General features: G+C 40.8%; 1 protein-coding gene across 2 annotated transcripts in view; it reads left to right on the top strand.

Moving 5' to 3' along the window:
* LOC127451579 (KAT8 regulatory NSL complex subunit 1-like) overlaps nucleotides 1-12,645 on the top strand; it is an 88,547-nt gene extending 75,902 nt beyond the window's left edge. For both annotated transcript variants that reach the window (XM_051716357.1, XM_051716356.1), the window contains 9 exons: nucleotides 1,427-1,592; nucleotides 2,871-3,053; nucleotides 4,580-4,747; nucleotides 7,838-7,977; nucleotides 8,061-8,179; nucleotides 8,318-8,375; nucleotides 9,020-9,132; nucleotides 9,595-9,850; nucleotides 10,144-12,645. In XM_051716357.1, coding sequence (XP_051572317.1) covers nucleotides 1,427-1,592; nucleotides 2,871-3,053; nucleotides 4,580-4,747; nucleotides 7,838-7,977; nucleotides 8,061-8,179; nucleotides 8,318-8,375; nucleotides 9,020-9,132; nucleotides 9,595-9,850; nucleotides 10,144-10,368 — 1,428 coding nt within the window. In that variant the 3' untranslated portion in view covers nucleotides 10,369-12,645. The remainder of the gene's footprint in view (nucleotides 1-1,426; nucleotides 1,593-2,870; nucleotides 3,054-4,579; nucleotides 4,748-7,837; nucleotides 7,978-8,060; nucleotides 8,180-8,317; nucleotides 8,376-9,019; nucleotides 9,133-9,594; nucleotides 9,851-10,143) is intronic.
* Nucleotides 12,646-13,586: the final 941 nt, after the last annotated feature.

The following is a 13,586-nucleotide window of genomic DNA, read 5'->3' as shown; positions in this document are numbered from 1 at the left end:
AACACTGTTGTGCATGCATGAATTTGGGGGGTGGAGCTTCTGAAGGAGCACTGAAGGGAGTGGTGTGTTTGTTTGGCTGTTGAGTTCAAATATCAACAGTCTTTCTCAGGAATCGCTTACTCCACCTTTAATGACTGTCCTTGCTGTTCTGTTTGATTTCTCAGTTTTGACCACAAAGAGAAATATTTAAGTCACGTTTTATATATCTAGTACAGTGATTTTTCTCTCATACATTTGTTCAGTAAGTGTTTTGTTTATTGTGATCATGTTCAGACGGTACACCTTGTTCGGAAAATGTTTTACTACCATTATTAGGGTTTGTGGTACAGTTAGTGGTAGGGTTGCTGCCGGCAAGCAGAACAAATTTTTGTGTAAATAGTTTATAAACTCTTTCTTATGTAAATAGTCATTAGCCGCTTTTCCATTATTGGGCCAGTGCGAGCCAGGACTATCAACTGGCCAGCCGGGGCCAATAGCCTCGGACTTTGAGCCACGAGACCAAAATCGATCTGCATTCCCACCATTGGGACAATAGGCCGGTAGATTTTCCCTAAAACCCACCCTTAATACACCGCCTTGGTGCCAGTGTCACACACCCGCCCATTTTACAAGCAAGACGGAAGCCCAAGCTTGAGGTATCATGTTATCTATTTATCTAAAATATTGAGTTTAAATCATATGTAAACATAAGCTAGCTAGCAAGATAATTTGGCATTGAAAACTCATCAACTGTAACTGCCACAGTTTCCCGAGTGGTCTCTGATCTCCAACCATGGAAAGTTCTTCCTTTTAGACACCGCTTTGTCCATTGTGCATTTTAATGGATTTGTACTGTGCCCGCAAGTACAAAAATTGTAAACATTTTCCTGAACTTGTACTGTTGTGCGCTGGTTGCACTACCTGGCAAGTTCAGCGGTGTTAGTGCTGACCCTCTGACCTGACTCTGTGAAATTCTGCCTTTGACATTGACATTGACCCTGCCTCAATCCCCTGCTGGCATTGTTTGGCCCAAAGGTATTCGATGGCCATTGGCCATTGGCCTTTGGCCCTGAGGAAGCCCAGAGTAGGCACGATGAAACCCCGGAAGTGACAGTGGGAATAAAACTGGCCCTGGCACATCCTATTTTGGCCCAGTAGTGAAAACATGACTATTGAAATGTTTCTCAAGCTCAGCTGGTAGAGCATGGGGCTAGCAGTGTGAAGGGTGGGTTCAGTTCCTAGGGAATATATGCACTGGTAATATAAAGCAGTCTTCCAAATGCATAAATGTAAATTGAATGCATCATTGTACATGAGAATTGTTTTAGGAACTATTTACCCATTTGTTCTATGAACTAGGCCCAACATATTTGCAGGACTTTCCGCAAAACGAGGGTTGTCATCTAAACTCATCTGATTATTTTCTAACATATTTGTTCTCTCTCAGGCTCAGCGGTTAGTGGCTCCTCGCTGTGGCTGTGAGCTGAATGCTCAGTGTGTGATGTGCAGTGGTCGTGCTCTCCCTCCTGCAGACACCCAGTATCAGCTCCCCCTGTTGGACAGACTGGCACAATTCGACCCTAGCATTCACCCCATTCTCTCCTTTACAGATGGTGAGGACACATTCCCCACCTATTTTTATTGTTTCTCTCTAAAACCCATACAAACTACACAAGTACATGAATACAAATGTTTCTAGCTGCTTAAGCTTGATTTCATATATTGTTGCATTGCAAAATGTGTCAGACCAATTCACAATGCAAGTATGTGTTGCTTTCTTCACATTGCCGCAAGGGCTGCTATTGTGGCCGTTGCCGTCAACCATCTTCTCCAGTCAGTTTTGTCTTTTGAGTCATGGCTAAGAAACGGTTTGAAGAAAATCTTCTTTCACAAGTTAAAGTTTGTTTATAACAAGCTACTTGAGCACATCAAGTTTAAAGGCACAGATATTTTAAGGTAACCCCATCGGCCCCTTGAGAACACAGATTTGTTACCACCAAAGCACTGCATTTGCCTAGCATAAGTGTTTGCGTAATGTTTCTGGAATAACACGCCACATATACACAGATCTCAACAAAACCATAGGTGTCATTTCACATGACTAGCACAGCTCGAGCTATCGTTGCTGTGTCTTTCCCACCATTTGCCTGTTTGCAGATCAGATCAGGAGTTTAGATGGAGATCTTTTTCCTGCAAAACAGCTAGAGTGTGTTAATTATTCCAGATCTGGTTATTGCACCTCTTAAAATAACCTGCCAACTGTTCTCGGTTTGGAGTAGGTCATTAGTGCTGCTGATCTTGGAACAGTTTTTGCTTTACATGTCTGTAAGAATCCAGTAACATTGAATTCAAGCAGCTGTGTCTGGATCAGCACTCTTTACCAGTGCTGTTCAGACTTGCTGATCAAGCATTCGTCTGCCTGACCTTTGCTGTGATAACCATTTTAAAGAGCAGTGCAATCTGACTCTGGGTGAGTGTGCCAATAGCTGCTAGTATAATCAGACAGACTAACAGTTAGAGAGACTGTATTTTCCTCCATTAATATGAGCCTGTTGTCCCCTACTAATCTAGTGTCCATTGTGCAAGTGAATGATGGGCATAGAAGAGGCAGGTGACAACATGGTTGAAACTAAAGTAGAGAGGGAAAAAGTAAGAGGATCTTCAGTGCGGCTCTAATGCCACCTGCTGGAGAAGACTATGCACACTATAGATTATACTCATGCCTGATGCCTGTGACGATGAGTCACAATGATGCTTGCAGCTCATTAGATCTGTCACTGTCCACATTAGTGCAATAGCCAAAGAATTAATGAGTTTTCCTAAGGAAAAGCGTATTTATTTTACATAGTCCATGTAATGAAGTCAGCTCGCTTTGTCTCTGCCTCTCTCAGATGTGATGACGAATCTCCATATGCAGCGTGTGCTCAAGGGACACTGGCAGAATCGTCCTCTGGAGAAGATCAAACCCATCAAGAAGATTGCGCTCAAGCACAAGCTGTGTATGGGAAGCCGTATCTCTGACCCTTCCTCCAAAGGCAAACACAAGCTCGCCAACTCTCTCCTCTCCACAGTCCGTAAGTGTGAGAATATTACGCAGGGTTTCGCACAGAGTCTTGAAAGTTGTGAAAATGCTTGATTTTCCCAGTTAGGTTTGAAATATGCTTGAATTTTGAAAATGTTCCTTGAAAATGCTTGATTTTTTCCTTAGTTTGTTGACCGTTATAAAAGATCTAAAATTATTTTTTAGATCAAAAAAGGCTGCAATTTTATTAAATAAATGTACTTAATGTCTGGATTAACGCGGTCCGAACACTGGCACTGTTTTCAACCATCTCAGTGGCTCGCGAATAGCCCAAACTCTGTCTCAGGAGTGTTCTGACTCTGAGTTTGGTTTGCTGTTATTGCACAGTGCGTTTTTCTTATAATGTGCATTGAGAACGCAAAGTGCTACGACATCACTTTATTTTCATGTAATTCAAAACTTTCTTTGTAATAATGTGACACTGGGGCACAGAAGAGAAGGTGGCATTTCACCACATTGTAAGAACAGCTGAAATCACTCCTAATATTCATGATAACATAATATTCTTTTAAATCAGTCTGATATTTGCAGTCACATCTTATACTGGTGTGGGGGGTGTAACACGGTTAAGTTTGGGAAAGGAGGCGGCGGGAACCGGCTGAACAGTTAAAATAATATTTAATAAGAACTTAAACAAAAAGACACATAACATAAACGCACACGTGGCAGCTGCATGTGGCTCTCTCTCTCCCGAACTGCCGCGTTCTGCCGCATTTATCCCTCTCCTCAGCTGATTAGCCCAATTGAGGGCCGGGTGTGCGTAGTCACAGCCTGGCTCCGCCCTCCTCCTCGTTACACTCCTCCCACCTTTGCCTCAGGCCAGGGAACCCCCGGCATGATGTACATGAGAGTGCTTGAATTTCACTCTTAAAAAGCTGTACGAACCCTGAACGGATATCCACGCTGTTTAAACAGAAGGCTAAGCTGTGGAAAGCTGTAATTTGCTAAAGTAGAGTGCCATTTTATCACTTTTATTGACATTAGAAACAGGAAATCGATACTCGAACCAGATTTAAACGTGCATGTCTGCCAAGACTAACAGCTAGGCCACAGCTCTGACATACACATCTTAAATATCTAGAGCTTTCTCGAACTCTAAAAGTTTGTTACTTATATTTAGAGGTGAATTGTCACACTTTAAGGAGAGTCTAAATTTAGCTGTAAATGTGACAGTCCGTATGTGCAGTTAAAGTGACCTGTGGGTGTCTGGCTGTCATTTGCTGCTCCTTGGCAGCCAGACACTGCAGTGGCTCCATTTCTTTCTTTCATATCCTGTTTATAAATGATTGAACTCAGATGTAGTGCTTTTAAAGTTGAATTGTGCTGTATGATTTAAGTCATGTGTAGTTAAAGATATGAAATTCAATACGTAATTGAGGATTCTTTGTTGCAAATGGTTGAAAAAACTAAAATAAAATGATACAAAAAATTAAGTAAAAGAATAGAATCATCTCTCTTTGTTCTCTTTCAGTATTTATTTTCCTCTTAATTCCTCATCCTGTTTGCTTCCTCTCTCAGGTTTTTCTCATCATAAGATGCGCTCAGAGAAGGTGTCCAGGCCGCAGTTAGACGTCCCAATGAGTGCCAGTAAACTCAACTCACGCCAGCATTTCCGTCAGAGCAGTTTTTATGACAGGAGCCACAGCCGCAAGAGACCTCGCGAACCCTCTCTGGATCGCACCGAGAGTATGTTCTTTACCTCTCATTCCCTTTCCTTAATTTGTCACTATCTTATTTGCCTTTATTCCTAAAATAAGTTGGCATTATTTACTCACCCTCATGTTGTTCCAAGCTGGCATGACTTTGGCTTTTTTTTGGAAGACAAAAGGAAATGTTTGACAGAATGTTAGCCTCAGTCACTAGTGATGGGGAAAATAAAGCTTTCTGAAGCAATGGGGCTTTTATCACAAATGTATTGAAATTGGGTTTATTCCTGAAAGCTTCTGTACATGGTTCAATGTACTGCCATCTGGTGGTCAAAAAAATAAGGCGCACCTAAAAAGCCACTGGCTGACAGTGTTTTGAAGCAATAGAATTTATCATCAACACTATTGTCATTTTTGTGTTTTGTTCACTTAAATGTTCATAAATAATTAAGTGAAGGCTCAAGCCTCAAGGGCTTCATACGAGTTTAGAAGTAAAAAATGAAAACGATGTATGAAAGTAAATGTTATTAACGTGTAGATCGGAAAATATATATATATACACACACACACATACGTGTGTGTGTGTGTGTGTGTATGTATGTATGTTTGAAATCTTTGCAAATGTATTAAAAATAAGAAATGAAAAAATCACATGTACATAAGTATTCACAGCCTTTGCCATGACACACAAAATTGAGCTCAGGTGCATCCTGTTTCCACTGATCATCCTTGAGATGTTTCTACAACTTGATTGGAGTCCACCTGTGGTAAATTCAGTTGATTGAACATGATTTGGAAAGGCACACACCTGTCTATATAAGGTCCCACAGTTAACAGTGCATGTCAGAGCACAAACCAAGCCATGAAGTCCAAGGAATTGTCTGTAGACCTCCGAGACAGGATTGTATCGGCACAGATCTGGGGAAGTGTACAGAAAAATTTCTGCAGCATTGAAGGTCCCAATGAGCACAGTGGCCTCCATCCATAAATGGAAGAAGTTTGGAACCACCAGGACTCTTCCTAGAGCTGGCCGCATGGCCAAACTGAGCGATCGGGGGAGAAGAGCCTTAGTCAGGGAGGTGACCAAGAACCCGATGGTCACTCTGACAGAGCTCCAGCTCTGTGGAGAGAGGAGAACCTTCCAGAAGAACAACCATCTCTGCAGCACTCCACCAATCAGGCCTGTATGGTAGAGTGGCCAGACAGAAGCCACTCCTCAGTAAAAGGCACATGACAGCCTACCTGGAGTTTGCCAAAAGGCACCTGAAGGACTCCCAGACCATGAGAAACAAAGATTGAACTCTTTGGCCTGAATGGCAAGCGTCATGCCTGGAGGAAACCAGGCACCGCTCATCACCTGGCCAATACCATCCCTACGGAGAAGCATGGTGGTGGCAGCATCATGCTGTGGGGATGTTTTTCAGCGGCAGGAACTGGGAGACTAGTCAGGATCGAGGGAAAGATGAATTCAGCAATGTACAGAGACATCCTTGATGAAAACCTGCTCCAGAACGCTCTGGACCTCAGACTGGGGCAAAGGTTCATCTTCCAACAGGACAACGACCCTAAGCACACAGCCAAGATAACAAAGGAGTGGCTCCGGGACAACTCTGTGAATGTCCTTGAGTGGCCCAGCCAGAGCCCAGACTTGAACCCGATTGAACATCTCTGGAGAGATCTGTGCACCGATGCTCCCCATCCAACCTGATGGAGCTTGAGAGGTCCTGCAAAGAAGAATGGGAGAAACTGCCCAAAAATAGGTGTGCCAAGCTTGTAGCATCATACTCAAAAAGACTTGAGGCTGTAATTGGTGCCAAAGGTGCTTCAACAAAGTTTTGAGCAAAGGCTGTGAATACTTATTTACATGTGATTTTTTTTATTTATTTATTTTTATTTTTTTGTTTGCAAAGATTTCAAACAAACTTTTCTTGTTGTCATTATGGGGTATTGTTTGTAGACTTTTGAGGAAAATAATGAATTTAATCCATTTTGGAATAAGGCTGTAACATAACAAAATGTGGAAAAAGTGAAGCGCTGTGAATACTTTACTGATGCGCTGTGTGTGTGTGTGTGTGTGTGTGTGTGTGTATATATATATATGTGTGTGTGTGTAACATTTGAGGAGTGAAATGTGCCTATGTGGTTCAAACTTGTACCGGTATTTGCACTTCTTTTGAGCTAGATACCGAAGTAGCCACGTGATTCTCAGCCGAATGAAGTTTCGGACATGAATCAAGCTCCGATACAGTGCTTAAATGTGAAATATGGTGTTTTTTGTTTTGTTTTTTGGCACAAGCTTCAAAGCTTCGGTGTCAAATGTCCCATCACTATCAGTCACAATTCACGTTTTCTGCATTTTTGTTTCATTTTTTTGACTGAGGCCTTACATCTCAATATTCTGCCAAACATCTTGTTTTGCTTTCATGGAAGACAGGCAATCAGACAGTTTAAGTCAGAAGTTTACATACACTTAGGTTGAAGTCATTAAAACTAATTTTTTTTAACCACTCCACAGATTTAATATTAGCAATCTATAGTTTTGGCAAGTCGTTTAGGACTTCTACTTTGTGCGTGACACGAGTCATTTTTCCAACAATTGTTTACAGACAGATTGTTTCACTTTAATTGACTATATCACACTTCCAGTGGGTCAGAAGTTTACATACACTAAGTTAACTGTGCCTTTAAGCAGCTTGAAAAATTCCAGAAAATGATGTCAAGCCTTTAGACAATTAGCCAATTAGCTTCTGATAGGAGGTGTACTGAATTAGAAGTTTACCACTGTCAAACTCGGTGTCTCTTTGCTCGACATCATGGGAAAATCAAAAGAAATCAGCCAAGACCTCAGAAAAAAAAATTGTGGACCTCCACAAGTCTGCTTCATCCTTGGGAGCAATTTTCAAATGCCTGAAGGTACCACGTTCATCTGTATAAACAATAGTACGCAAGTATAATGTGGAATGTTTTCTATGATTAAGGGTCAGGAATTGTGAAAAAAGAGTTTGAATGTATTTGGCTAATGTGTATATAAACTTCTGACTTCAGCTATATGTTTGCAGCAACATGAGGATGAGTAATAAATGACACTGCCTTTAACACTGCCGCTGTTTCTTTCTCTGTTTGTGTCTAGATGCTCCAAAGTTATATATGGAGATGGGAAGTCCCTGTCCATCTCTGTCCGCTCTGAATACACCCACCCACAGCCCGCTGATGAGACAGCTGTCGATCTCCGAGAGCTCCACGCCCCTCCACCTCAACAGCAGTGCTTCAGTAAGATGTTGACAACTCGCATGTATATATTTGTATACATGTGAGTGTAATTCACTGAGTATGTCTCTTTGTGACTCCTTTAGACTATTCGTCGTCGGAGAGGAGAGAGCCCCTTTGACATCAATAACATAGTCATCCCCATGTCAGTGGCCGCCACCACCCGAGTGGAGAAACTACAGTATAAAGAGATCCTTACCCCGAGGTCATTGACGCTAATTCACTATTAATTTTTACCACATTACTGTGGGCAGTCAAAGGTTCATTTGCCACATGAATCTTTAAAAATCTAAAAAATGTTGTGAGAAAATGTGCTGAAAATGTTTGCCTTTTGTAATTTTAGTTGGAGAGAAGTGGACGTTTTTGCAAAACCAATTTCGGAAGAGGATGATGTAGTTGAGGTACGGCCTGTAATTATTGCTTGTGACCCATTTACTGTCATTGTTACAATATATAGTGAGCTGCCTGTGTTGTCAGTATTTTTGGCTTCATAGGCACATTCGAGCATTTCAGCTGCCTACATAAACATCTGTTTTAGTCTTCATAGGCACATGCAAACGTTCAATTTGAGCATTTGCTTTGCTTACCTAGGTAGCCTTTTTTTTTTTTTTTTGCATCACAGTTTTTTTCGAATAAGCCTTTAATGCGTAAAACTGCTGTCAGTGTTCCCACGGTCATGGAAAACTAGGTAATATCAGACAATTCAAAAATTTAGATTTCCAGGCCTGAAAATGTAATGGAAATTTTCATAGTAAATATTAAAAAAAATTCTAGTTTTGCCAAGTTAATATATAATTAACTTGAAATTTGGTTTTTGTGAGTGCATTCTATATGAAATAATTGTTAAAACCTTGACCAAAAATCGTGACTACTGGAAAAATTATGGAAATCCATTGGTCAAAATATTTGGGAACCCTTTGCTGTCTAATTTGGCAGTTCACTAAGTTTTGAAACACCGCCACAGTCCTTGAGTTCCTATATTGGAAAACTGTACTTTTTTCAGTGTGTACGTTTAGTTAAGCCTCCCCATCTCTTTCTCTCTCAGGTTGAGGATCTCTCTGATGTCACGTTCTCTCAGCTTCACCTTCCGTGTGAGGAGCAGGAGCGTTCTCGCTGGAGTTGGACTGCCAGTGCCATCGCAAAGAGAAGGGGCAGCAGGTGTGGAACACAACACACACTTATTTGCTGTCCATTTTCTGTGTTAAAGGAATACTTCACCCAAAAATGAAAATTGACATTACTACTTGCACTCATGTTGTACCAAACCCATATGACTTTATGCACGACACAGAAGGAAAAAAATAATGAATATCCTGACCTATCTTCTAAATTTAATGGCAGTTGATAGTCGAAAAAAGCACCCAAATGTGTCATAAAAGTAGTCCATGCAGCTTGTGCGTCATATTGTAACATTTCTGAAGGCATACAAAAGTTTTTGATGAGAAACAAACCAAAATTGAAGTCGTTTTTTTTTTCTTTCTTTTTTTATTTGGTGAAAATTGCTAAACAATGTAAGTGCTCGCATGAACAGTCAAAAACAGAGATTACACACTTCACCATTAAACTGTTACTGTTCATTAAAGTTAAGTGTATAAATAAATCTGTCCTTGTTCTTGTCAGATCATACAAGTCTGTGGATGGCCGGACAACCCCATTACTGGGTGGCACCAACCCCTCAACGCCGCAGCCCTCGTCCCCGGATACGGCACATTTCCACCTTCTGCAGGAATACAACTCAGTAACGTCTCCCTCCAGCCCTGTCAGCCCAGAGATGCTGATGCTGTCCGGCCTGCACACACCCGGCTCCAGAGATTCCCACCGCCTGCTGTCCAACGAAGACACGCGCTGCTCCACCCCAGATACTTATGAGGAGATGGTAGGCTCCTGATGTAGAAGTATCATTGTGCAATTGTTTAGAATTTATATTGGCTGATGCACCAGGGACAGCTAAATGTTTTTGTTGTATGCTTGCAATGATGTACACAAGATCTGTGCTGCGCCTCTGCAGTTGTGTAAAGGTTGATAGAGTAGAACTCAGTAGTTAAAGAAAAAACTCCATTATAACAATCACACCACCTTTTTTTTTTTTTCTTTCCTTTTTTGTGGATATACTCTGGTGCTGTGCCCTGATATTCATGGTATATCTTTTTGTCCCTATGGGTTCCCCAGCCGGTGCAGCCATGGGAACGCCGGACCTTTCCGCTGGATGCGGACCCACTGCAGGAGTCCAAAACCCATTCCAGCCCGGCTAGCGACAGGTCCTATCGGACCATGCGGCGCATCTCCAGCTGCAGGTCGTCAAAGTCCGAGTCTGACGCCGGTCCTTCGTCACCTTTAGCCGATGACAGCGGCAAGCAGAAACATACCAACCCACCCAGACTAACTCACCAATAAAGCCTAGACTGGTCTGCCCATCCACCCACCCCCCCATCAGTATTCAGAAACTTCTGAAACAGCAGCAACATAGAAGGAAGAAAACCAACAAAATGAATGAAAGTCCCTGTTGTTTGATATTCAAACATCAGTAAATTCTTTCACGGTTTTTAGTGAATTGTATGGAGATATATGTAGAGACCTTTTTTTTTTATCATTCTTTCTTTTGGGTCACTGGAAAATAAAAATGTTTAGAAAAAAGAGACCGATTAGCTTGAAGGCTAAACCAAAATAAGAAGCTCAGAATTGCATCATAAATCGCAGAAGAGCACTTTCGCCTTAGCATGCTATCGTACTGAGGGGCTCAGCTTGCATTGTGTGGTACCCTTCCAGATTTCTCCAATATCCTAAAATGACTTGTGTTCAGCCTTGCAGTTTATAATGGAGTGATTAAACAGAAAAAAGAAGCTAATAATAATGATTATTAAAAAATAACTTGCACGGAGAAGGTGATGTCTTTATTCGCTCTGTGTGAAAGCACTTTTTTTTTTTAACACTATACATTCCCTCATTACTTTGAACTAAATTCCACAAATTGAATGTCTGGGAATAGTATAATTCCCAGTCATTGGTTTCTTTTTTCCCCCATTAGTTGGTTGCTTGTAAAGTTTGTGTCCTCCTTGTATACAGAGGTCTGTGTGTGCCCCATTTCTGTCAGAGAGAGTGACAGAGAGAGCAGGTGCTTTCAACACCGCTGTTAAATGAAACCTCTTATAAGCACTTTTAAACACCACAGTTTGATTAGAGCACTTAAATGGTCTTTTGCACCGCTCTATTGCCAGTAAGCCTACAATCAGTGAACATATATATATATATATGTGTGTGTGCAGACCGTTAACAAGGGAGACTCTTGAACCATAGCACTCACTGCAACTGTGTACCAATAAACTCTGTTACCAATAAAATGTCCCTCATATGGGCTTGTGCTCGTGATTTTTGAAGCACTTGAAGTCCTGTTAGAAACGTCAATCTTAAAGTATTATAAGAACTATGCATGATCAAGTTGCTAATTATATTGCTGCAGTCACTTGTGTATAAATTGGTCACTCCAGCATAAACTGAAAGTTAGCTGCCACATGTCTTGTTTCCCTGTCAGCCCTGTTACCAGTATCCATGTCAACCTTGTTGCATTTTCCTGTGCCAACCATATAATCTCCCACGTTTCCTTGTCAACCCTGTTACCTGTTTCTATGTCTGCCCTGTTATCTGTCACTTTGCCCTTTTTCTTTTTGTTTGCTTTTTCCAACCCCCTATAAAAGAGCTCTTCCATTGATTGGTAAGGTCTAAACACCCTGTGTCTTGGTTGATAAAATGCATTCTGCATTACACAAAACCATCGCCAAACCAACTTGACAAGTAATACTGCTAGCTAAGTGCTTGACATTTAGACAGGAAAGGACTTGGCAAAGTTTTATTCTTTGGCTCCTTATCAGTTGCTGTCAGTCACAGTCCTGTTTTTCCATTGTGTAATGACAAAGAACAGTTTCTGTGAGTCATTGCTTGCAACTCCTTCCTGTTATTTTAACTAATAAGAATGTACTTATAGCAGACACCTTACAATTTTTAAAGTAGCTTTTCTGTATCTCTGTCGTCACACAATTCTAGCGTGTAGCCGTTTGTTCTTGTTTAAAGGATGTCATGTAAACCAGAAAATCCTTATTATATTCCTTTTATCTCACTGGAGCATAACAAAATTCATTGCATAAAAAAATTGCATATTTCAAGGCTGTGTGGCAAATCATAAAGGGGACCATCCCCAACTGTCCCGTTTCCTGCTGAGAAACCCGCCGCCCTGTTCATTCTTAATATCATTAATTATGGTTTTATGTCTCTCTCTGTGGGGGTCTGTGTTCGTACAGTATCAGGCAGTGTACCATAAGGTTTGACTAGCTTTCAAAAGCCAATTGTATTGTGTGAGTTATTTTCATACTTTGAATTTCCAATGTGGTGAATGAGGGTTGGGTGAGTCTGGTAATATCCTTTAGCATGTAATAGTTTGTACAAAACAAAACAAAAAAAAAAAAGTATATTTTGTACATACCTTGTTTGATTCTTTACTGTGTTTGATGTTCAGGCTGTAGCTGTCCTGATTGTCTAGGGAGAAGACACAAATATTTAACACTTTCTTTATGCAGAAGCAAAAAGGAAAGGGGGAAAAAAAAAAAAGTATGGATAATTGGCCAATCTGACAGACAGGCAACGTTTGTGCTTCTCAAATTAAAAGTGAATTATATTGTACTCAAATGCCTTGTCTCTCTCTGTTGTACTGGTTAAACGTTTCCATCAGCATCTGAACCTATTTCACCTCAAAAATATATATTAATGTTGTTAATTCATTACAGGCTACCACTTATATGAATGATGATTCTAATTGGTTAATTCTAATAGCTATTATATAGATCCATTGATTAATGTAGCAAAGTGCTGCCGAGTCAAGAGGAGCCTCTACTGTCTGTCTCTCATATCAAATGTTTATATGAGTTTAAACTTGAATCTTAAATACACAAATAAATGTTCAGGGGCTCCAGACAGAATGGTCATGGTTACTAATCTGCTTTGTAACTAGCATAGCACTTGGCACTTCAGGTAAAGCTACAAGAGACGGTAGGAGACAGACCACTTGAAGAAATTGCTATGCACAATATGGCAGCTTTTGAAAAGGAAGATATGCCTGAATATTTTTGATGCACTTTTCAGGTTTTATTGGTTATCATTTTAATGAATTATTCTTTGAAGATTCTGATCTTTCCCCTTTCAAGACTTTTCAGGTACCCTGTGATGCCGCCCTAGGCTGCCTATATCGCCTACGCAAGGATCCGCTACTGTACTTTGGAATAATTTACAATCAATATGTAGTATTGCATGAATACTTAAAATATATTTCAAATGTAGGGCAGAGCTGATCAAAAACGAATCGAAATCGTGATATGGCCCAGTGTAATTTATCAAACCCCCCTAATGGCTGCAACTTCATTAAACAAATGTACGTATAGTCTGAATTAACACGGTCCAAGCACAGGCCCTGTTTTCAATTGTTTCAGTGGCTCGCAAACAGTGAATAGCCCAAACTCCATCTGTCTCTGGAGTGTTCTGACTTTGAGTTTGGTTTGCTATTAGTGCGCAGTGTGTTTTTCTCATAACGTGGTCTGAGAAGTGCTACGAAATTAATTTTACAAGTA

Source organism: Myxocyprinus asiaticus, chromosome 14, assembly GCF_019703515.2.
Source record: "Myxocyprinus asiaticus isolate MX2 ecotype Aquarium Trade chromosome 14, UBuf_Myxa_2, whole genome shotgun sequence".
NCBI lineage: Eukaryota > Metazoa > Chordata > Actinopteri > Cypriniformes > Catostomidae > Myxocyprinus > Myxocyprinus asiaticus.
The sequence above is the reverse complement of the archived record's forward strand: the minus strand, read 5'-3'. Positions and strand labels throughout refer to the sequence as shown.